Below are 26,088 nucleotides of genomic sequence, written 5' to 3'. Positions count from 1 at the left end.
TCTTCTCACTCTGATGGGATGCGCCCTAATAAGATTAGCTCTAGTAGGACAAAAATATTTTTTGCGCTCTAGTGGGATAAGCTCTTATTGTTTGCGCTCTAATGAGACGTTACCGATGTAATATCAGGTGGAGTTCCCTCTACGCAGAACCCATTAGGTAAATGCTGCCTGCGTTCCTTCCTGATACTGACAAGGAATGGGAGAAAATGAGCACAGGAACCAATACCCCTAGTGGAGTTGTAGGCTGCCATTGGACGGTACCGTAAAACCAAGGCTGTGACATGAATAATTAGTTGATTGTCATAGTCGCGCATGTTGTGCAGCACAACTAGCACCTTCATTATTTCTGGATAAAAGTGCAAATTGATGCTACATGCTTGATGTCCAGCGCTGCTGTACATACCGGCAATATGGCATTGGTCTCTCACCCTCTCCGCTCCCAGCTCTTCACCACATATGTGACAGTCCTTTGTTTCCCGAAGGTTCCCTTAGTCTCCCCGTCCATAATCACTTTTGCATGGTTCCCGAAGACCCGGGGAATCTCTTCTAGCTTCGCCAACAGGAACCAGATGATGGTCGCAACGGTATCCTTTCACAGATGTAACAACGTCTCCTTGCAAACTCCGTCGCTACGGAAGACTCAGTAGCAAATTGAACATGGAACGTTGTCAGCGATTTTCTGCGTGTTGCTTTTATTCATATCGTCAGCAGTGCCTTCAGTTGGACCATACATTGGCTCAAAGTCTGCATATAAGATATAAGGGAGGCGCGTCTGGCGGTGGTAGTTCTGAATGACATGGTATTGTTCCTGGCTTCAATAAAGTCACGTACTGAGGCTTTTCGCCTATAGCGCGGCAGTCTTTAGTGTGGGATTCCAATCAATCGTTCCCGCGAAAGACGTGGAGGCACCGACGGCAGACGTGTTTCTTTTCGTTGAATTGATTGTGATGCCTTATCACGCGGTTTATGTCAATCATCAACACCTAGTGGCTTTTTCGGTTTTACTTTTGATCCATTGGGGCAGCATTAGATCCACAGCGTGTGGCCTGACTTAATTTCTAACACGTAGCGGGTAGAGGTCCTTTTCTGAGCCAAAGATGGTAACTTAAAGTTCCGGACTGAAGCATTCGAACTTGTCGATGTCGCTCACTTGCCCTGGAAAATAAATTCCCTCGAAATGTAACTCTCCTATGTGCTAGTCGGTCAACGTTATCTTTCGCTGGGTATGAAGCCGACAAAATAGACCACTCAAAACAATGATTGTCGATATCTTTTTCGTTTATAACAGATCGTAGCGGAATTCCTTTTGACGTTGGAAAATTTAGAGGGTAGATGTCCTCGAAACAGGTGGTAATGCAACATATCAACATCGAGTGCCTCGTACCGCCATGCAGACCGCTCACGGGCACACATTTCAATGCGCTCTTGAACTACGGTATTGAATTTGGAGACCATTCGTTCGACCGTATCAATTTGAATGGCTGAGGTGGCTTTTCTCCTATTATAAGCTGTGATTTTAACGATGTGCATACAAATTTCTTGATCGTATACGTTTTTCTGGCCTGGTGGGGCTTTCTCCAGTTGCTATCAGCACGAGAGTAAACGTCAGGCCGCCAAATTTCCTGAGTTCTCTGTCGATGACATCCTGCTCGCTGGGTGTTATGGCATTACGAAGTGGTAAATCGTCTGCTTCTAGCCCGTGCTTTTCAGGCGTGGTGGCGCGGTAGTCTTTCCCAATAGTGTTGATTCTGCCCCTCTCTAGTGACATACAGTTTGCCCTGCAGAGAAAACCCTATAAGTCGCTCGTCCATTTTGCCATCAATACTGTGCCTGCGTGACTTTAGGTGGCAGGGTCCAGTTTCGTAAATTGGCCCCTGGCACATTTCTTAACTTAAGGCTAAGGTGTGACTTTTTCAGCTATTATTGTTTACTATTTATAGATATGCATATATTTGTGAACTAGGTGTTTCGGGCTTGTGTTGTTCTTGAAATTGATGTCAGGCATGTACACCTTCCATAGTTGCTCTGCAGTATGTTGATAGTGAAATACCAATAGTCGGTTTAGGGAGAAGAGCTAGCCTCCCATAGCAGTACACACGTGGGTTCAAGACAAGTAGAGTATCTCAAAAACGGCTTGGATGACAACTATTCTGAATTGCATCAAACTATTTAGTAGACAATGTTTTTCAAAATTTTCATCCAGGGAAAGAGCTTGCCTTTGCACTGTGAGCACCATATGCTGTCAAAAATGGCCTTTGGATGTGAAAAATGCATGTATAAAATAGGGGTAAACTTCTTCTGCTATGAACTGCCATTGATTTCTCTGGTCAAGTGAATACTATTCTTATGCTTTGTTTTAATATAGGTATCTAAAAATATTGACCTTTTTGACCTCACTTGTGTGTTTGATTATTTATGATTTTTTTATACTAGGTCGCTGATTGCGGTATTAAATTTGTACATAAAACTGTCCCCTGCCCCCTTAGCAGTGGGGCGTACACCACTCCTAGCAGTCTTAACTGGTGCATGAGGGACGGAACTAGAGGCTGAACTCTGCGTCTAGGATCCGAAACTAGTCCTTTACCAGTCTCATCAGCCTGCAGCGTAGCCTCATACCTCTCTTTCTTTCAGCAGTCCCTTGGAAGCAACTCTCCCTAAGCATAGCCCCTAAAGCAACTCTCTCAAGTTTCAGTAACAGAGATTGCTTAGTATGTATACTCTAGGCTACATAATTTCTCAAAAAGTTCTTATTATGTACCCACAGCTCACAAAGTAAATCATGATGTCGAACTGACATGACTCCAGTCCATTATTTCCAATATGACAATATCACACATCCTTTTGTACTCTTTGCTGCAAGAGCGAGACAGTATATACCCACATGGCTTTCCTCACATACCTCTTATGTTGCCAGTTCAGTCAGGCGCACCAGTGTTTATTAGAAAAAAATACTAATGAACACCATCCTCAAGGTGTATGTTATAAACATTCGCCGATATTTATTTAAATAAATAATCCCGTTTTAGCTGGGGAGAATGGAGGGGTGGGGGTAACTTCCTAGCAGTTTGGGCCCACTTGACTGGCATTTTACCTGCTAAACCTGAGGCCTTCACCCCTGAGGCAAAATCTTTGAGCCCAAATATCTCTGTAACAGCTACTAGCATCCCCCCATTATCTCTCTATTTGTGTCCTGCCATACATACATACATACATACATGACGAGAGAGAGGCTGAAAAATATGTTTCTGTGATGTGTCCGTCAATATTCACTCTAAACACTGTACTACTCACTTCAGCAGGACGAGAACAATGGAGAACATCATAAAGTTTTGAACGAGATTGACGGTATCCATAAACTTTTTGACACGTGACCAGATCTCTCGCGTGATGTCCTGCCGTATCTGCTTGTAGGATTTGGACTGAGTCATCGTGTAGTTAAACTCGTAGTCCATCGTGACGTTAAAGTAAAACATGTCCTTCATATCATCAAGAACTGCTCGTACAGCTAAAAGAATAAAGGAAAAAGTATAGTTTTATGAAATATATTATGACATTCAAACAGAACCAAAAGAAAGAAAGATTCCTACGAACACCCCATTTTTCTCTGCATCAAACATTAATTTGAATTTTCTGCCTGAAGGGTTCCTGACTGACCTGGATCAGTTTAGGCTGGCAGTCAGCAGCTTTCAATATAAAAAACACATACTTGATGCTGAACATTATTTCTAACCTGCTTTATGTCTTATGCAAGTTCTAAGCCTTTTTGTATTTCGTCCTGTTACCCACAATTTTTTTTTACCGTGTTCCTCCTCCGCCATTAATACTGGCCGCCCTGTATAGCCAATTGTGTGCTGAACAATGGCGTTAAACCCTACAACAACTACAACTATATGATAATCACTCAAGTTTGACTATGACTCCAGTATGACCACATGACGGGCATCATTTAAGGTATGCAGATATATGTGTGCATCGTATCATTGCTTACTAAAGATATGAATATACAACCTTTCAGTCAGAGTAACGAAAAGAAGTATTTTATTATCTTTAAAACCCTTCGTTGGCTTTACACAAAGATTATTCAATTATTATTAGATATAGACCCTATGAAGCGCCACTTCCTTTTAAAAAATTCAGAAATATACATTTTACAGTGAAGTTTCTTAAACATTAGTGTGATTTTAATTACAGATAGTCGAGTCCTGTAGTAAATAACCTCAAATTCTTTACGCTTAAATATTATCCATTAAGCATTGATCTCACCGCGCTTTTTAGTCGAACAAGTGTTTGGGATGTGAACTGAACTTAAATCAACACATAAAAGAACTTGCACTAACTCGAAGTGATGCGAGTTAAAATTATATTGACTGACTATTCGAATATCTGAGTTGTCCAGGTCACATAATAAAAAGTATTACGCCTGGACTGAGCAAGATAATTTTGCGAGGGATGACATCCGTCCATGAAAATTGAATAGCAATGGGAAATACTGACCTAAAGGAAACTATACAATATATTTGACTATAATGAGATTCAAAGTCAACCGAAGAATGTTACAATGTTTAGGTTTTTAGTCTCCGCTTGATTTTCATTAGCAAAAAATTTGAAAAACCATGAAATCAAGTAGGATTAGAATGATATGACGAAACAAGCAAGACGTAAATATTGTGCATGTAAGTGTACTTTCTTCAAAGTGTCATGTTAACTCTACTATGGACTAGTGTCTCCTGCGGAAGAACTTTCTTGTGCAAAAGTGTCATGCTGAGGTATATTGAAGTACTTGTGTCATGTAGCGTGAGGGCTCATTTAAGTTGTTAGAAATTGTGTCCAGTTTCATTATATCAAATTGTGACGATAAAATATCTTATAACCAAATAATGCTATAGAATAAATACACTTACGTATAGCTAATGAATTAACTATTAAATCCTTGATCGCGGATACAATCATGCATACCAACTCTCCAACTGGAAAAAGAAATACAAACTGATAAGTTCAAAGTCAACTTTATAATTTACATTACTTTGGATTCTTTATTGCTATCCAATAAAGAGATAATATTATTGTATCTTAAACCTTACACACAGATTATATATCAATCATGTATATTAATAGATTTAAAATTATAATAGTGCAGCTGAATCTTTACCAAAAACGTTATTCCCTTTATCTACTTTATGTATGCCCAAGTGAAATACGTTAATGAAGAGCTCTCCTTTGAAACGCTGAAAAACTTTACATTGTACAAGCATGAATAAAAGCCAAATGAATTTTGAAATAATCTGTTTGGTGACAGATTGTGGTAGCCTCCAATGTCTACCCTTTGCAACGTTTCTAAAAACGTTTTGTCAGAACTTTCTCTTATAGTCGAATAGTACTCGCCCATAAACTCTTGTCTATCGTTAGATGGCGTGAGTGTCCTTTAGGACTTCTAGATGGGTCATTGAGACCAGAGGGGCTTTCTCATGAGAAAGTTCTAAACGGGGAATCAAAAGTCGGTAGTACACGAGCGCAATCTGTACGAATGTTTACATCACTTACTTCTGACGATGTTGCAGATTTCCCCCACTGCCCCAGCAATGTCACAGGCCCAATGAAGGAAGACAACAAGTGCATCTCTGAAATGATAGTGTAAGATTAGGACTAAAATCTGTTACAATGAGAGAGAGAGAGAGAGAGAGAGAGAGAGAGACATACATACAGACAGACAGACAGACAGACAGACAAACAGACAGACAGAGAGGGAGAGCTTCCGCAAACAAAGTACGCAAACACACAACTGGCGTTACACACATGTTTGACATGTTTGTATTATTTTATTTCATTTCTATCCTCCTGCAAAAGCAATATAGTTAATGTCACGATGATTTACCAAATGTTTTAGTTTCGTACACCGTTTAGTCCGAGTTTGCTCTGAACTCTCAGCCATGTTAGATATTTAGACAAGTACGTTGGGGTGGGATGTCAGAGCGCAACCCTAATCGAAAACCTGGACTTCGCCCAAACCACAGGGTAGAGTTACTAAAACGACTTTACATCGAACACTAGCTGCCTGAAATTGATTTGTAGCTTATTTATCTTCCTACATATGCAAAAATTCAATTTGTTTACTTGGGCAAGCCGACTTTTGAGCCGATAATAAAGTATTACGAACAGTTATTACGCCATGATGAAGCACTGCTTAAGGACAGTAACGCTCAATATGGCGTTATCGAACGCTATCGGCTTTTCCATCAATACGAGCTTCACTTTGCAAACACAAACACAAACAATTTCGCTCGTGTGTCGGAGGAGGAATATATTTTTATAGTTATGAATGAGAAGTTAAATTGTCATCTTATCGATTTTACGGAGATACTGTTCAATATAAAGTCGCTTAAGTTTGCTATCTCATGTGTAAACAGATCACCCGATGACTCTAGTGCGTGGGTTTGGCAAGGTCCATAATTTTAACAAGGAACTAGTTCTTCCCTCTGACCACAAGATAACTGGTCCAACTATTAACATTGGATTAATCTCGTTCAACCAAATCTCTTCCTTGCCTCCCTTATATATTTCCATACATGACTTTACTAACGATCGTTACGCTCAAAACGCGGCTTACAAAAAAATCATGTAAAATCGTTGCTCTGTTGACAGGTTATTCAGCGTTCTTAGTAAAAGTTTTCGGATTTTATTCATGGTTTGGAAGGACACATAAGATATTTAAAGGTAATGCACTATTTCGCTTCAGGACGAAAATCTTGTGTTGAGTTTAATTATAGTGGCGTGCGCACAATTGTGCATGTACCACTTTTTTTCTGACTGCATTGCAGCCTGCTAGTTGTTCCTGGGGAAGGGAATGGTGCCAGCTCCCCCATGCTTTTATGGCTTCAAGGAACCCTGATAGTTTGGCCTCAATCGGTGGGTCCATAAAGGTCCCTTACAGTTGAATGGTTGGCTGTCATTAGTGGGAAGGAGAGCTCGGGAACGGTCCTGGTTGCTTCACATCGCTGGTTTCTTGTTGTATTTGCCTGGTGTTTCTTGCGGTTTGTTTTTCTTTTTTTTTTCTTTCTTCAAAATGTTCTAAAAAGGGGCTTGTTCTATGCTGTTTATAGAGGTTCTTAGTAGAAATCATGTATGAAGAGAGATTTTCAAAGTTATTATGGTATTACTAGTCGAGGTGTTTAGGGTGTGCTTCCTATGTTATATTATTTATAAGTTTTTAGATATTGCCTCTTTAAGTTATTTATTTATTAATGTTTTTAGAGATTGGATGCTATTTGTACTTTATTTAGCAAGAGACCGGAGTCCTAGCCGATTACACGGTTCGTTAAGGACATCTAGGACCGGACTCCTAGCTGATTACTCGGTTTGTTAAGGACATCTAGGACATCCGATTTTGCGGTTTCCTTAGTTTTTGATAGGTGCTTCGTAAGTGAATTATTTATTAATATTTTTATACTATTGAATGACATGTTATGGGTTTTTATGTGGGGGCTTCTAAATGTATTTAGCTAGTTACTGGGTCTTTTGGTTTTGTGGGGATAAAATTATATTTTGTTCCTTAGTCCTGCTGAGTCTATGAATTTATTTATAATTTTATATGCTGATTGTTTATTTTTATTAGAGTCCATAAGTAACTCTGGGTCTGTGTGTGGTGATCCAATCTCTTTTTGGTTTTTGATAAATATTTTCCTAGCGGGTTGATATTTTGGGATATATTGAATACGTGGTGTAGATCTTCGGTGGTGTGGCAGTTAAAGCAGTTAGTGGTGCTGGTTTGGGTCCTATAAACCTTCCAAAATTGCTTGCTAGTTTAGTTTTTCCAGTTATTATCCTGTTTATGGTTTTCTGTTCTAAATAGGTGCCCTTAGGTAGCTGTATGTTCCTATCTACGGTTTTTTGGGTTTCATGATGCTTTTTATCTTTTGTGGAAGAGTTCCAAAAATCTTGCCATGTTTGGTCTAAATATGTTTGTGCGAAGCGTAGTGCTTCTGTAGAGCTATAGTTAAGCTTGATAGAATTTTGATCTCCTAGTTTGGTTTGTGCAACTTTGTCTGCTGTTTCATTGCCAGAGATTCCAATGTGCGACGGTATCCACATGAGCTCGACTAACTGATTTGTTGTGGTGAATGGTCGATTAAGTGGCATGCTTTGTCGAAGAATTGTTCCATAGAGTGTGTATTGCGATTTTGGATCGATTTGATAACGCTTAGGGAATCGCTTATAATGACTGCTTTAGGTATTTGGTTGGTATTTACACTTGTTTATAGCTATTTTTGTGGGATGGTCGTCTGGGTGGGTATCTAATCGAATGGAGTATCGGATGAGCAGTTCTTGCCTACGTAATTTTAAGGGTAGTCCTTCTGTTAGTGTTTGTAGTTCTTCTAATGATGTTGAGGGGAGTGTTCCTGTGCATAGTAGTAAGACTTTTCTCTGGGTAATGTCAAGTTTTTGTAGTACAGGTTGCTTAGCCGAGTTACATGCTTGGCAACCGTAATCCAGTTTTGATCTAATTAGGGTTTTATATATCGTGAGGAGGGTTTCCTGGTTGGAACACCAGTCAGTCCCTGTGATGTTCCTGAGTAAATTGAGATCTTTGTTACAATTCTGGGTGAGGTGTTCACTGTGCTGTTTCCATGTGAGGTGGTTGTCAAAGAACATTCCTAGGAATTTTACTACTGTTACGTATTCGAATAATTGATTTTGTATATAGAAGTTTGGATAGACTAGGTTGTTATTTCGTTTAGTGGTGAATATGATTGCCACAGTTTTTTCATGAGATATTTTGAAACCCCATTTGTCCGCCCATCTCCCTATGTTGTCTTGTCTGCTGGATTTCTTTAACTACTGTTTTATTGGCAGGTTTTCCATTCCTCCATATGCCACTATCATCTGCAAATTATGACAAGTTTATTTTTGCGGTGGCTGCCTTGAGGTCAGGGTCGTTTACCATTAGGTTAAATAGTAGGGGACTTTTTACACTGCCTTGCGGTCTTCCATTTTCAAGTGAAAATTATTCCGAATGGGTGTTGCCTATTCTTGTGGTAATTTTCCGGCCTCTGAGGAAATCGACAATCCAGTTGAACAAGCGTCCAGTTATTCCAAATTGGTTTAATTTGGCCATTAGTCCATTGGTCCATACTAGGTCGAACGCTTTTTCTAGGTCTAGAAAAACCTCTATGAGGTTGAGATCGGTTTTCCTATGTGCGTTAAAAGCGAGTCTGATGTCTGTTTCCAATCTGAGAAGTTGGTCAGTGGTGGACCGTTTGTTCCGAAAGCCACTTTGATTTTCGGAGAGTATGTTATTGGTTTCTAGGTGGTGTTTTAACCCATTTGCGATTATTGTCTCCATTATTTTGCAAATATTGTTTGTAAGGGAGATGGGTAGGTACGAATTTATGTTGTTGGGATCTTTACCTAGCTTGGGGATTGGTATTACTATGGCCTGTTTCCATTTGGTGGGTAGTTGGCCTTTATCCCATATCCTATTAAAGAGTTTCATTATGGCTATTGCTATATTGATAAGCATTTTTTTAATTTTATTATAAATAATGTAACCTAACTGATCCTTACCAGGGGATGTTTCGTTTTTGGATCGTAGGGCTATCTCCCATTCATGTACTGTGATGTCGCTATTTAGGTGAGATTCTTTTGTTCCTTGGTCTTGAAACATTTGAGGTTGGGTTTCCTCCATTAGTTTTTATGAGTTCTTGAAAGTTTCTGGTGTAGTTATTGTTGCTACTCATGTTCGGAAAATGCTTCTCTAGGAGGTCTGCCTTATCTTTATTTGTTATGGCATTTTTCATTTTTGGGGCTGAGGTAGTTGCTTTCCCTTTTATGGCTTTTATCTCGTCCCATATTTGTTTTGAGTTTGATTTTAGACTCAGTTTAGAGCAAAAGGTTTGCCATAGATTAATTTGAGCAGTTTTTATAGTTTGTTTTAGTGTTTTTTCTTTATCTTTATATTGCTGGAAGTAGATAAAATTTTGGTGCGTTTATATTTATTTAAAGCCCTTTTTTGTCTTTATGTGCTATAGTGCACTGTTTAGTCCACCATGGTACAGGGTTTTTATTTTGGATATTAGTTGTCTTTGGGACGCATCGGTTAGCTGCCTCTATAATTGTGTCTGTTATGTTATCATAATACATGTCAATAGTTGGGCTTTCTAAGTTATCTGGATTTACTCCTGCTAGTAATAATTGGAATAGGTCCCAGTCTGCCTGTTGGTACCTCCATTTAGGTTGGGTTTCGTTTAGAATGTGTTGAATGTTTGCTTGAATATTGATTGTGATGGGGAAATGATCACTTCCTAACGTATCTTCTTGATCCACCCACCAATTTGTGATTTGAGCCAATTTTGGGGTAGTGATGGCTAGGTCTATGGCTGAGAGAGTGCCATCCTCAGGGTTTAATCTAGTGTTCGAACCGTCATTTAAGATGACCAGATTGTTCTCAGTTATCCATTTTTCAACCATTTTCCCTCTTTGATCTTTCTTTTTACCTCTCCATAATTCACTGTGTGCGTTGAAGTCGCCACAAATAATTAGATTGTTGTTGTTATTATTAGTGATTGCCCTTAGTGAGATTAGGCTGGTAGGGCAGAAGGTACCCCCTGGGTCGTATGCATTTATTATTTGAATGTTTGTGGTTCCTATATTTATCATTACTGACATTATTTCGATGCTATTATTGATGTTTAGGTTAGAAGATACTTCTATTATTTCATAGTAGATTAGTGTATCTATCAAAAAATTGCTAGTCCACCCCCCTTTCTGCCCCTTAGGCCTGTTTTTAAAGATTCCCTGGGTATAGCCTTGTAGTTTGGGCAGGCGTTTGTGTTCTTGTGTCATGAGGGTTTCCTGTAGGCAGATTTAGTCTGGTTTTACGGCCATATTATTCAGTTTGTTCTGCAGTTCTGATAGGGTTTTAAAGATTCCTCTGCAGTTCCATTGCCAGATGGTGATTTTATTATACGAAACTCTTGCAAATGATCGGCCTGTGGTACTAACTCAACGACTAACATCCCAAACGGCATACCTTGTCCACTTATGCGCCAATACCTTCTACCACCTGTACAGTACGCTTGCATTTATTGCCGATCAACGAATATTGCTGTTGGACGTTATGGTATGAATTATGTATTTGTCAGAAAGAAGAAGAGAAAAGCAAAATTATAAGTGACATCTGTCGGAAACATACCTAAACCAGACTGTCACTTTACAAGGGCCTTTTCCAGACTCTAGGTCGACGAAGTCCCCCTGAGTCACGCAAAAGTCTCATTAAACGTGACTAACACGGGATGGGCAAGGTCTCATCAACTCAAATTACATTCCAGCCCACTACAAAATGGAGGAGGGAGTATCAAGATTCTAACAACGCTGTGCACATTTAACAAACAAACCAAATTGTATCACAGGCGATTAAATTTCTGTCTCAGGCGGGTTTTTTGGAGGAGTTTGTACCACATTACGAAGAATCAACGCACTGACTGAGAACGAACGGACAGAATCGCACAATCTCCAGTATATAAGCATATGTCATCCGCTTCCTTTGGTTTGTATATAATTTTTGTAAATTTTAAAAAGCTAATACCTAATCTTGATGACCATGGGGACACCATCCAAATCGGAACTACGTCTTTTCTGCCAAATCTCTCTCTCTCTCTCTCTTTCTCTCCTATCCGTATACCCCCGTTGATTTCTTTAAGCATGGAAATAACAGAGTGCTTCAACATATTGAAAGAGGTTACAACTTTCTCTCTACAAAAGGGATTTCATTAGTGGCGTTCCAGTCAAGAAACAAAAATCAACAAAATAGTTTAATGAAACTAACTCAAGGAGAAAGATGGAGAGACGTCATCAGTACAAAGCATCAATTTTTCTTTCACTCGTACGTGAGTAGTGAAAGGGGTCACCCTACGGACAATGGGAATTAGCATTACAGGGACCCCTGGGTCACTCTACGGACAATGGAAATTTAACATGGCGAAAAATCGTGGGTCACTCTACGGACAAGGGGAATTAACATGGAGAAAATCGTGGGTCACTCTACGGACAAGGGGAATTTAACATGGCAATAAATCGTGGGTCACTCTACGGACAAGGGGAATTTAACATGGGATTTTTTTTTAAAAATTTTTTTAAAAAAGGGGTAGGCAATTCAAAGACTATCTCTTTTCGAGAAATATGGCTGGCCCTGAAAAGGGCCTTTGGGTTTTTTCTTCTTCTTCTTTTAACTTCTTAACTTCTTCCACCATCCTCTTATTTTGTCCATCATTCCTTTCTTCTTTTTCTTTTCTGTTTCCGGCAACCAGTCCGGGTGGCCCATGGCCCGGAACTTCTCTTGGATTTTCATCCAGTTTGTGTTCAGTTTTTCGAATTCATCCCTTTTTTTTCTATTTTCTTCTTCTTGTCTTTCCTTTAACCACTTTTCTTTGATCTTCTTGACCTCTTCGGTCAGCACATTCCTCATTAGTTCTTCAGCTTTCTTAAGTTTTTCTAACCCCCACTTCGCGAAACACCAATCTGTCCATTCTACAATGTCTTCTAGAAAGCACCTTGCACTCGTCACATGATCTATCGCTTCTTTTAACTTACCCACTTTGACATACGGTGGGTTAATTAAACCTCTGATTCTCTTCTCCTCATCCTGTATCATTTCTTTTACAATATTTACGGATAAGTGGAGGCTGGTTACTTGTCTTGAGACGAAGTCTTTTGTCACTCCATACCTCCATTCCTGTTCAACCCTTTCTACTACACTCAATCCATCTACCATCCAATACCAACTTCCCATAAGATTGTTATATAAAGCTGAAGCTGCTGGCATCTTCTTGTTTGCTTATTCCGTAGAATGGGTTCCAATGGCCAACACTGTTAGTTTTATACTCAAAGCGCGAACGTGAAGGAAAACATCCCCTAAAAACATAAAATTGATCTTACCTAGATCATGACCCAACAACGCGCGTACGTGAAGGAAAACATCCCCCCTACTTTCTCATTTCATATAATAAAACCCTAACTTTACTCTTCACATACGTTAGAAACCCATAATCTACTATTCACACAAACATACCTGAGCTCTTACAAACACAAACACACAAACGCATACCCTCACACTATCTTAAAAAAGAGTTAGTGTTTATATACACACTACTCTACCTACACACATTGGCAAATTGATCGTTATTTCTTTTCTAGAGTATTGGGTAGCCCTTAAAAGGGCTGTTTTGTTTGGAACTTCATGGGCACCTGGTTAATGGTGGCACCTTCCAGGCCTGGCGCCACATACGCATCTTATCCCCCAGTTACTTTTTACCTTTTGGGGGGAGAGAGCAGAGGCAGGATATGTTGCTTCAGAATCCCAATTTTCGCTCTCCGGGATTTTGAAATTTCTTCTCTCCTTTTCCTCCTCCTCTTCTTTGTTTCTTCTTTCCTCTTTATATCTTCTTTCTTCTTCTTCTTTGTTTCTTCTTTCCTCCTCTCTTATCCTTCCCTCCTCGACAATGGCTTCCGCGGCCAGTTCATTTAATATGCGCCTGGCATATTCCAGATGCACATGAAGCTCCAACAGTTTCTCAAGTCTCGTGTTCATTTTTTTGGTGTTGATCAATCAACAAGGGTAGCTGGACTGCCTAACGACTTTCAATTTATACTGAAAGCGCGGACGTGAAGGAAAACATCCCCTAATAACATAAAATTGATCTTACCTAGATCATGACCAAAAAACAACAACAACGCGCCGACCTAAAAGAAACACTCGCTCACTTTTTTATGCTACCCATCACTTCAATAGACTATCCACATACGCAAAGCAATCCAATCTAACCCCAAATATACACCTCAAACAGCCCAAAAAACTAACATCATTTTAATCTACTATCCACACCAACCTACTTTATCACTTACAAACACAAACACACCAACACATACCCTCAAAATTTTTAAGAAAGAGTTAGTGTTTATTTTCACACTACTCTACCTACTCACATTGGCAAATTAATAGTTATTTCTTTTCTAGAGTATTGGGTAGCCCTTAAAAGGGCTTTTTTTTTGCTATGGCATTCTTTTTAGTTTCTAAGAATGCGATGTCCTCTGAGGATAGACTTTCTGGCGATAGGTCTGCTTCTTCGGAAAGAGAAGAAGAATTCTTTGGTGTCGATACGACAATCGACAAAGCCTCTGTCAGCTTCAGGTTGCTGCTGCTGCTGCTGTTGCTGCTGTTGCTGCTGTCTCTGAAGTCTGTACTTCTCTGTCCATTCTTCTTTCTCCCTGTTCATTTCTTCTCTGAAGAGCTCTTCTATCAGGTCTTCAGTGATTTTTAACATTCTCACATTCTCTATTTCTTCTGGTTTCGGTATCAGACTGTGTCTGACCCTATGCAGATTCACGTAGGCTTCGTTGAGCTTAGCTAGTTTGGAGCACATCTTCTTAGGAGGATGAGTCGACAATGGATGGCTAGACTGGGAACAACCCGGTTCTTAAAGTGAAAGCGCGGACGTGAAGGAAAACATCCCCCACACGGTTTTCGAGCCGCAACGTTCATGAGAGGGATAGTAAGAAATGAAAGAGCATCAATTCAACATTCTTATAGCTAAACAAACCACAAAGGCATTTTTTTCTAAACACAACATTTTTTATTCAAAAAATCACTTAACACTAAACATCAACATTTTTAACAATAATCCAACATTATAACATCAAACAATTTTTTTCAAATTACAAACACTTTTTTTCTCAATGGACGATCTACTTTAAACAGGGCTGACAACGTTGTGAATGAAATTGTGATTTCCACTGTTGGAAATCATTAGGCCATTGATGGACACTACGTTTCCTAGCTTGAGACAAAAGATAAGCATAATGGTCACAAAACCATCGATCTACTTTCACATCGTTTCTAGCAGAAGAACGAGGATCAAAATGAGTCACTAAATGTTCTAAGGAATAGCCCAGGCTGCGATGATGCAGAAAATACACACAGTACTGTCCACACACCAAGGAATCTGTGCCTTGTAATTTCACGTTATTGAATCGGGTGGTTTGAGCATTTCTTCTCATAAAGTCGATGATATCGTCTTCCAAAGGGGGCAATCCGTACGAATCAAAATATTCCACACATCCTTCTTGAGGAAAGTAAACGGCTACCCAGTGGGTTCCTGGGAGATGACTATCGTCCGTGTTGATCACGTAAGCTTGATGGTCTTTAGGTTTGCGATGAGGGAGTTCATCTTTAGCACAGACGACGGGATTCCAAGAAGCAGTGTACGAACTGTGGTTCAAAAGGTAATAAAGTTCCCAGGTATCCATTGTTTTGTGTTTGTTTTTTTCTTCTTCACAGGTAATAATACGTCGTCAATTCGATCCTGACTTTTTGCTTGAAAATGTCTGACGAATAAACGGTTATTCGTTCTGTTTCCTCACTCTGATTCAGGAGAGCTTCGATACGATGGATCTCTTGAGTGGTTAATGCTGGACAAGAATGTTCACGCAAGTCTTTATACCACTGGTGCAACACGTCTTTGTTCGAGATGAGACTCCAAGCTTCGTCCAGATACTCGTCCAATTTTTCTTCTTGACTCAACATCAGGCATTTATCGTGTTGAATTTGACTGGGATGATCGTTTTGACATCCATAGCAATTTTTCTTGATCAATTCCGTTATTTTGTCGACCAAGTGTTTGGCAAAACAGGAGACTAAATGGGCTTCTTGTTCTGGCCATCTCGACTTCATCAGAACTTCTTCGTCTTTGTCTTGAGATTCTTCTCCTTCCACGGTCTCCTTACATTCCATCTCCAAAGTTTCTCCACTAGGTAAAGAGGGATAACAGTCTTCCATGGCTTCTAATAATCTAGAATGACTTCTCTCAAACTGTTGATTTCTATGGTATTATCGAATTCTGCATACAGGATGACGTTCACCGTTACATCAGGGGCTGGGTCTGCAAACTGAAGTTCCACACGAATCTGGCCTGATTTTATAGGGTGGAAATGTCCCTCGTCGCTGCCTTGGTCTGGAGTGAAATCGAAAGCCCACAAAGCGTAGCCTCCTGCATAATCTTCGTACGTAATACCGTGACTGGTGTTGGTTCCTAACTGGCCAGTGGCTTCGTACAGGGACAAGTACGATCTCAAGTAATTGTTCTGGGTAAACTTAGGCTCAAAGGGCCGGGTACACAAGGTCTTGCCATCGCGACTGACTTCGATTTTCTTCACGTTGAAGTGTTGAAAGTTGAAAGGATTTTGATCGAAGTCTCCATTGAAGGCTGAATTCAGGACCATACCAAGGATTAAACGCTTGGGTAACTGTCCTTGGAACAGATGATCTTCGATTATAGATTGATGGTTACGGGGAATGGTGAACGTTTTCACTTCCACACGTCGTATGGGATACTTGGCAGTCGTTCTGCTCAACGTTTGACTGATGTCATTTCCCACTTTAGGTAACACTTCCACGCGTCGTACGTAGAGTTTGGCCTCCTCGATTTGGCTTTTAGGATTGCCACCAGTAGTAGCATCACTATCAGCCAACAAATGGAAAGCGGCACTGCTCCGATTCAGTCTCAGGCGAACATTGACACCGTTCAGCAAATATTTCTCTTGCAACCACATGTCCAAATGCAAACGATCCATCAGTTCTAAACTCTTCTTATTTAAGATTTTGCTTCGTCTTTCCTCAAAGCCGTCATTGTTTTTTTCTATTATGTCAAACTTGGTCGCTTCGTCAGGTTCCCATACCACACAGGCATCGAGATGAGTATTCTTGGCATCTATTCCGTACGTCAAGAGATTTTCCAGGTAGGCACGGTAAGGGTAAGTATCCATGCTGCTGCTGACCAGTTTGTTGTTCAAGTACAAGTCCACTGAGCTGAACAAGGAATGCATGAAATTGTTGACGGGAGCTATATTCTCAGTGTTTTCAACTCCATTACCATCCTTATCTAGAACTTTGACTTTCAGGTACAAGTAACTGCTATTCAGATCGATGTAATCTTCGGGCTGTCCTTTGATTTCAAACTCGATGGGAGCGGAATCGGTCAATGAGGAGACGGGATGAAATTCCACCCACTGGGATTCTTGCATCGTCATCATGGTGGGGGGCATGGCAAACAGATCCAGTTCCGTCTTGGAACAGGCGCAAGACTCTCGGTGCATCATTTTTTTGTTGTTGCTGTGTCTCAATAATCGAAAACGTCTAAGTCTCGAACGGTTCTTCTTTTCTTGGCCTTTCTCGCTTGAAGTCTGGTGAAAGGGTGTTTTCTTTGTCGTCGTCTCTTTCTGCCTTGTCCTTGCTGAATGCCTGATTCGGTAGCCTGCAGGGCATTTATAGGTGTGTCTCGTCGGCCTAAAATGTCTTTGCCTGTTTGCAGCAAGACATTTTTGCCTGCCCTCATGAAGGCTTCTTTAGGGTTTTGTTTGTCGATGATGACATTTTGGAGAAATTCTTTGCCTTGTGTCAGTGCCGCATCTTTCAAGGCGTGCAATCCTCGTGTCACCATCGGTTTCAACACCGGGGCCACCGAACGAAAGGCCGATTTTAACATGTCTCCTAAACCGTGTCCTCGCTGTCGAGCCACCCCTCGGTACACTGGATACATGACTTACGAGTCGTGAGAGAACCGTTTTCGAAAATGGAGTTTCACCGTGACTTTTCCTTTGGTGAATGGAATATCTTGTCCCAAATCTCCTTTTATAGTAATGTTGACCGTGTCCAAATACGACTTGCTGACCGGCAAATAGTGAGGATGGACAAATTCGCGGTGGACGTGGTAAGTGTTTCCACCTTCCTCGTCAGCGTTTGTGGCAGAATCCACTTTGAAAGGAATGACACGCAGTAACGGCACGGAGGTGTGTCCCACCACGTTGTATTCCACCACATCGGAATACACGAACATCAAATTCTGTCCTTGGTTCAGTTCTACCGGGGTACGAAAATACTGGCCAAAAGTCTCGTTGTCGTAAATGATGGATAATTCGGGGGGGTTTTTTCGTTGTTCTACTCTCTTCCTCAGCTCCATGTCACCACCCAACATGTCAAACAATTCATCACAAAAATAGAAACCGATGATTTTATCCTCAGGAAATTTTATCAGGAAGCGACGAGCTGTTTTGTGGTATTCCAGGGTGACAGTTTTGTTCTTGACATTCTTAAAAGCTTCCCCAAACACGCCATTAAACCTGGTGGCTATGGTGTTGACCAAATGTTGACCACTAAAATAATACCCTTGGGGAACGAACAAGTGATAGATGGTGTAATGTTGTTTTTTTGTGCTAGGGGTTCTATGCTTAAATTTGCTATTGTCATCCATCCACTTTTGCAGTTGTTCGTCATAAACTTCCACATCAAAAACATTTTGATTGGCAACGACATTGAGGACTTGGGTCGGGTGAATCATTTCTACTAAAGCCACTTCCCAATGGGCTTCGTGATCTAAGGGGATGGCTTGAGGTAATTTGGCCGTGTAACAGCACAACGTGTTGTTGGGAAACACCTCCATGGAACTGTCACTGGGTAAAGTTAAGTAAAATTGGTTTTGGTGACTCATAATTCCAGAGTTCTGTGGCTGTCCGAGGGAATATTAGTGGATGTCAGAGGTGTGTCTCCACCCAAAATGGGGTTCTGGTTGTGGTTGTTGGAGTGGTGACTGGCACTGGACACAACGTTCCCGTTCGAGGAGAATTTCAGGGAGGGATTGGGAAGCAGGTAACCGATGCAACTGCTCAATAAAATGGTCCACAATTGTTTGTCTCCTTGTTGCAAACTCAAATTGGCAATGGCTGCCCCGATGACACAATACACCACGAAGATTTGGCAGAAAAAGACGATTTGCGTTTTAGGCACACGTTCTCCACACCACACCCACAAGGGTTGTTTTTGTAAATCTTGCACAGAAGAACTAGGGGAAGAAGGACTGGTCGACGTAGCTGCGTCTGCTGCTGTGTGAAAGGGCATGATGGTCACTTCTTCTTTTTATAGTCGATGACTTGCGAAGCGTCGATCCAAGAATCGAAACTGGGTGGATATCCTTTCCAACGTACTTTGACTTCTTTGACACGTCGTTTGCCCACTTTACGGGTTCTGCGTTCGAGAATGCTTTCGATGTCGTACACGTCGTCTTCTTTTTTGGTGACACGTTGTAACTCGGGCAAATAAAACGTTCCTTTGAGTACTTCTCCGTTCATGTCTTCCAATTTATAGACGGCAGGATGACGGCCATGCACTCGTCCAGTGACGCGAAACAATTCGGTCGTCCAGTTAGGTAAGTAACCTTTGTCGAAAGTGCGTTTGGTTTTGCCAATGCGCACCCAATCTCCTACGGTCAACTCTCCACTTTTCTTGGGGACAGCCCTCGTCGGGGACGTACCGAACAGGCGCTCGAACACCAGCACTTCGTTGTCGGGAGTCACGTCTTGCGGGGCACGTCCGATGCTTCGATGGTAAGATTGGTTGTACGCTTGCACCAGGTGCGGTAAGATGTCGATGTACTTCAGAGTGTGGTGATGCGTAAAATATTTCCACATGCGTTCTTTCAAAGTGCGTTGAAAACGTTCCACGATGCTGGCTTTGGTTTCGGGATTCTCGGTGGTAAAAAAATGAATGTCACGTTTCTTTAATTCTTTTTGGAAACCTTGGTTCAGAAATTCGGTGCCTTTGTCCGTTTGCCATCGAAGAGGGCGACGACCACTTTGTTTCAACACCCGTTGCAGGGCTCGCACTAACTCACTGCTCGATTTGGAAGTCAAGGGCACGACCCAGGCAAATTTGGAAAAGACGTCGATGACACAGAACAAATATTTGTAACCACGATTGTAGCTGGCCAAATGAGAGACATCGGCTAAATCGGCTTGCCATTGATGATCGATGCCTTCCACTCGGGTGCGACTTCTGGCAAACTTGCGTCGAATGGGTTTGTGTAAAGTGTAGGTAGCTTGTTCTTGTAACCATCGTTGCACTTGAGGTAAACGGAGACTTTTCAGTCGAGTTTTGGCAGCACGATACAATTTTTGAACTCCCGCGTAACCTGCAGGATGCGAGGGATCGTAGTAAATGCTAGCTAAGACTTTTTCCATTTTTTTGTGTTGATTGGTGTCTTAATAAGGCACCCACTCTTGGAAGAGGCTACTCTTTTTCTCTTGGGGTATTTTCTTGGATTGCAAGGCTTTGCGTGTGCGACCGGCAATAGGTGTCGAAGAGGAGGAGGAGGATGTCTGAGCAGGGGATATCGGTTCTTGTTTCACTTCTGTCTTCACTTCTGTCTTCACTTTCTTTTTCTCTTGTGAGGAAGAAGGGGTGGCCATCATCTTTTTAATCCATCCAATTCTGGAGGTAGGTGGTGTTGTTAACTTGCGTACTTTTTCTGGTGGAGTTTGAAATCCTTCTTCTTCTTCTTCTTTTCCTTTTTCTGTCTTGGTCACGGGTACTGGTGGTACTGGTACTGGTACTGGTGATGGTGCTGGACTTTTCATCAAGGTCTTAAAATCTTTCAAAGTGGGTAGAGCTGTTTCGTCTAAAGCTTTCTGGTGAAAGAGTTGCAGTCGTTGCAAGAGTTGACCGTACTTTTGCGATTTTTCTGTTTCGGACAAATCTTGGCGATCCAGCAAGGACTGCAGTTCGTGTTGTAACTGGGACATCTCGCTCAAATTGGGATTGGGAGGTAAATGCGGGGTGCGTTGTTCTTGCCACCGATGGTATTCCATCCATCGTTTGTAAGGCACTAAAGCTAGTTTTCGTCCTTCCATGGGGTTGTCAGGGGTGAATTCTGAGATCTTGGGACTTCCGAAGGCCTTTTTATCTTGCTCCCATCAGTCCTCCCAACATGGTTCCCAAGACTCCTTTCAGTATGGGGCCTAACAAGAGAGGTAAAATGCCTCCACGTTGGACCAACATCTTCTTTTTTTGACGAATGGGAATTTTCTTTTGAACCATTTTCCGAAGAACGTGACGATGTTTGCCTAAGCATTGTTTCTGGTGTTTGGACAAAGGGATCGTGCCTTTCAAAACGTTCAAACAACATTCGCACACGGTATCGATGACCTCTTTGGAGGCCGTTTGAATGAGTTTTTTTCGTAGGGGTGGAGAAGCTTTGGACAGGACAGATAACAGGTCCCCATGTTTGGCTAAACGTGGTGGTAGTCCTTTCCTTTTCTTTCCTTGGGGTTTTCTGGAGGGTGACATCTTTGAGTCTTTAGGAGCACCTAAAAACACTGATACCCTACTCGGTCACAGGCCTTTTTTATACTGGAACGCGTCGCCACTGATTGTCTTTACGTTTTATCAGTTTGAGGACAGGCATGACACGTCGTGCAGGGGTACGTAACGGACTAAATCGAGCCAGTTCTTGCTTGGACAAATCCAGTAAACTTTGTAACATGCCCGATCTTTCTTGAACTTTGATTTTGGGAGAAGGTACTTTGTGAGCAGCAGCCACTGCTGCTAAATTGGAAGGTCCTGCCACTGGGGAAGTTCTTTTGGGGGTCATCAACGGAGAAGTTCTTGGTGTGATCAACGTCTCCAAGTACTCTTCAGTTCCTGGTGACATCAACGGAGAAGTGGACAAACGTGAGGCTGCCGGAGACGTTGTGGCAGGTCGTGGCTTGCGAGTGTAAGGTTGCGTCCTGGCTGAAGTGCCTCTCTTGCGACTAGTTTTCTTCTGTGGACTTTTCTTTTTTTGAGGACTTTTTCTCTGTTTCTTTTTCTTGGGGCTTCTTTTCTTTTTCCGGGGTGATGGTGGTGGTGTCTGGTAAGAGGAGGGTCCCGCCACTGGAGAAGTTATTCTTCTTGGGGACTTGGTCTTTTTCTTTTTCTTCTTGGGGCTTCGTTGAACTTTTGTCTTGGGGATAACTTTGGGGGCATTAGGATCCCATCTTAAGAGTGAGCGAATGATGACCCCTCCTAGAGTACCGCTCCCTCCAGGTTTCAAAATGATTTGTTTTTTGGTTTGAGTGTCGATGCGGGGATCGGCCAGTTGGACCAAAGCGACTTTGTTTCGATCGAAAAAGCGTTGGGTTTGATGAGGAATCTGAATGATTCCTTGGAGTAATTGACGTGCCGTCACCGTGAACCATCGTAAGACTTCTTTGAGACTAGCTTCTAAGACACGGGCTCGTGTTTGTGGATCTTTTTCTCGACTGATGCCATACAAGGCACGAATCAATTTGACGGGAAGATGCGACTGAAGGGACGTCATGTTCACACTGTGTGAGACAGACGAAAAAGGGTCTGAGGTTTTTATAGATTTTTTTCATGGGGAGTGAAATGAAGTCGAGGACGGAGACGTGTACAGGACAGGCCCTCCGTCTTGGCACCAGTGGTGAAACAAGTGGGTACGAAATCGCAAATCCTCGGGGGTCGTAGGTTTCAAATCGACGAGTAAATAGGCGTGTGGCGTTTGAGTGGCATCGTCGTACGCCTGAGTCAGCCAAGGCGTTCCTAACTGTTTGGCTAAGACTTGCACTTGCGATTTATCTCGAGGGCTTTTAAACAAGACCACGTAATGCGCATTGAGACTGATGGTGCGATGGGCTTTACTTTGTTGAAACAAATTTTGGGTGATGTAAACGACACTGGCATTACGGTGATGCCCTTTGCGCGTGAACCACAGTTTAATTTCTTCTTCGTCTTCTCCTAACATGTCGTCGAAAATGACCAAATGGGTTAGACGGGAGTCAGAGACGATGCCATCGTCTTCTTTAGGAATGCCTTCCACAAACACGATGGAATCGCCTTGACTTTCTCGCAAGAGGCTGTACGCCGATTGCCACTCTTTGTAACACCACACGATCCGTTGAGGGGGCCGATCGATCAAATGATGTTTATGTTCGATCAAACGTTTGACGAATTCGGTTTTGCCTGAACCGCTAGGTCCAGCAATGAGCATGTTAAAGGGATGGCGAAGATACAAAGCCTCCCAACTGGCACGATCTAAGTGTTCGTCGATGACTTTGACAGTGGAGGAAGAGGGAGCAGAGACAGCAGAGGTAGCCATGGTATGAGAAATGTCACTTGTGACACGAAAAACAAACAAGACAAGAGTTTATATACTTTTTCAGAACACGTTTATTGAATGTTTTTTTTTTTTTTTTTTTTTTTTTTTTTTCAAACATGAATACGAAAGACAAAAATAAATACAACCCAAATAGTGATGTACAGGAATATAAAACACAGCAAAGCGATCAAAGTGAAATATAAACAAGTGTCTGTACAACATGTTTTGGTTAACCAAGATGTCCTAGGGACAGTGTGTAATGTTCTTACAGTTTCTACATGAGGTATTGTCACACAAGTGTCCTCCCGGAATGACCTTTCAGGCATGTCCATGACAGTCCTGTCCTGAAGCGAGTGGTTGTTCTCGGTGACGGGTTCTTCTGGCACCGTCACTAACACGGGTTGAAAAGTAACTTTTTTCCTTGAACAACTCTTGTGCATACTGGGCCACTTCTTGGGTCCAAACCTCAAAACCCCCCTTTTTCCAATCACGAACATCTGTCCAATGAGGGTGTAAGTCACAAGCTACACACACATCGTCATACACGTCTTGGGTCGCTAAAAGTTGACGAATCTTTTTTTCCTGTTGAGGTCGAGAAGTATCCAGATGAAAACGCAAGGCTTTGAACAAAAGGAGTTTTTCGTGACCATTTAAGGCCATGGAGGTGGTAAGTACTGATCGTAAAGAGTCCACAAAGAATCGGCTGGTAAACGAAATCCCAGAAAACAAGTCACTAAGACACACACCACTTGTCGTCCAAAATTGAATGGATACAGTTCTTGTAATAATTGATGGTAATGATCCACGGTTTGAATATGGTCATTGAGTTCCTTCCACGGAATCTGTTGGATGACATGTGACATAAACCGTGGCATGGCAGCCTCTTTTTATATTCTCTTTTTTTCGGATGCAATAGACGTACTTTCTAGCCAGAGATCTTCGTTCTCCAGTAGGGAATCTAAATCTTGCATACTGTAACCGAAACGTCAGAGTTCGTTTAGGTGTTTCCTCTTCCTCTAAGTAGATTCCACGTAAAATATGTTGGTAATCCTTTAACTTGTCTTCCTCAATGTATTGCTGTAGGTGAATCTCGAAGTAACCATAATCATGAACATGTCGATCATTAGCGACCTCAAAGTTTTGAACAATGTCTGACCATTGAAAGAATTTCTGACGAATCAGTTCTTTTATACCATTCAAGTACCAGTGGTTAAAGATCTGGTGACGTATCGGATGCAATTGTTCTTTACGTTTCACTTGTATTTTCACCAGCTCTCGGTAAATGCGTTCTCTCAACTCCACAGGCAAAGCACGAATGTTCTCTTGTAAAGTATCCATGAATAGGTCATACTAAATCCTCTTTGGTCTGACACAAGAAATGTACTCTTTGCACAAACATGGTTTCACTTCAGTGTCGAATTTAAATCGTTGAGTCACTAATCTACACATTACAATTCGTTCAGAAGTTTCCTCTTTCACCAAGTTGACATTGTGTGAAAGATGTTGGTAATTCGTTAACTCTTCCTCTGGAATTCGATGCAATACGTTTACAATGTAGTAGATAGAATCGTCAATACCAAACCATTCCTTTTTATAACCAGGAGGTCGTTGATCAATGTCTGTCCAATGGAACACTTTCAATTGAATCAGACCTTGTATAGCCTTCAGGTACCAGTGGTTCAAACACCGGTGACGTATCGGATGCAATTGTTCTTTACGTTTCACTTGTATTTTGACCAGCTCTCGGTAAATGCGTTCTCTCAACTCCACAGGCAAAGCACAAATGTTCTCTTGTAAAGTATCCATGAACAGATGATTATGGTAAGAAGTTACTTCAATGTCTCGGTCCCACTAAGGGTAAGTAATGACAATTCGGTGACCATCGAGCATGTTCAACGAAGGCCGAATCTTGCGGTTCCCAGTGGTGAAGTGACACACCGCAACTGAAGCACTTGACTTTATCTCCTTCGCCCAAGTAGAAAAATCCGGCTCTGGCTAATTCTTCGGGGGTCGGTCCTCCCAGATACTTTGGCCATTTTCCTTTGAACGATTGAAGACGATTTTCAAAGTCGCAGTATTCCGACGAACGCACAGGAAACGAATATTCGTTTTTCACAGGTTCGTTTCGATGAGGGTTGAGTGAAATGGGTAGGAGTTTGCTCAGGGCTGGATGACATCCGTAGGGAGGTAAACGTGAAGGTCGACATTCCCCTTTAAAACGAAACCCAGTAAAATGTCCAAGAGGACGAGCAGCATCGCTTTCGCATCCCACAGGTTTGACACGCACAGCATCACTTTCCATGACAGGGGTAGGGGCACTAAAGTTCCCATGATGCTTTACGGCATCGCTCAGGTCACAAGGTACAGCATCGGTCCCATCGCAAGGCTCACAATCGCACTCGTCTGCAAACTCCGTTACGCAATTACAATGGTAACCACATGGACAATCGCAGTTTCCTTCCGGACATTTTCCGTCGCAATGCATGGGTCTTATCCATCCAATATTAGTCACACTAGAGGAAGATACAACTTTTTTACAATCCCCAAACTGGAACGATGTCTTTTTCAAAGTATTCATCTTGTTTGCTCGGTCTTGGTAGTCACAATGAACTATCGATCTTGACCATAGCCCCCTTTTTATACTAGTCGCAATGCAGTCTCCAGCTTGTACATCTTTCCTTTTTTACGTTTTTTATGTCTTGTTTCGGAAGGTACCGTCTCTAAGGTACCGTCAACATTGTACCGTAGTGTGATGGGTGGAAAGGCCATAGAAAGGTAAGGGCAGTGCGGAGACCATCGAGTATGTTCCAGAATAGCTGAATCTTTATAGATACATAGATCCATTCGTAACTTCAGTCCGCAAGCAAAACACTGTACCTCGTATCCCAATCCTGACTCAGGTCCCAAGTAGACAAATCCTGTTCTAGCTAAAACATGCGAAGAAGGTAATCCTTCCCTATCCGTAGGCCATTTCTGAAACGTGTCCAATCGACGGGCACAATCACAATAGTCAGGTAAGAAGACTGGAAAATGGTAGGGTTTGAACTTGGAGTTCTCATCGGGTTTCTCACTCGATTCTTGCTGTGGCGAAGTCATCTTTCTCGTAACTATCCTCTTA

General features: G+C 41.8%; 1 protein-coding gene across 1 annotated transcript in view; it reads right to left on the bottom strand.

Annotated features, from left to right (window-relative positions):
- Positions 1–26,088, bottom strand: part of LOC149803439 (DC-STAMP domain-containing protein 2-like) — a 62,163-nt gene that overhangs the window by 17,478 nt on the left and 18,597 nt on the right. Inside the window, exons 6-8 of the mRNA XM_089953146.1 lie at positions 5,542–5,618; positions 4,902–4,967; positions 3,292–3,505 (exon numbers count right to left, since the gene is read on the bottom strand). Of these exons, the coding sequence (XP_089809272.1) occupies positions 3,292–3,505; positions 4,902–4,967; positions 5,542–5,618 (357 nt within the window). The remainder of the gene's footprint in view (positions 1–3,291; positions 3,506–4,901; positions 4,968–5,541; positions 5,619–26,088) is intronic.

This window comes from Sinohyriopsis cumingii, chromosome 3 (genome assembly GCF_028554795.1).
Source record: "Sinohyriopsis cumingii isolate HCF-2022 chromosome 3, ASM2855479v2, whole genome shotgun sequence".
Classification (NCBI taxonomy): domain Eukaryota; kingdom Metazoa; phylum Mollusca; class Bivalvia; order Unionida; family Unionidae; genus Sinohyriopsis; species Sinohyriopsis cumingii.
The sequence above is the reverse complement of the archived record's forward strand: the minus strand, read 5'-3'. Positions and strand labels throughout refer to the sequence as shown.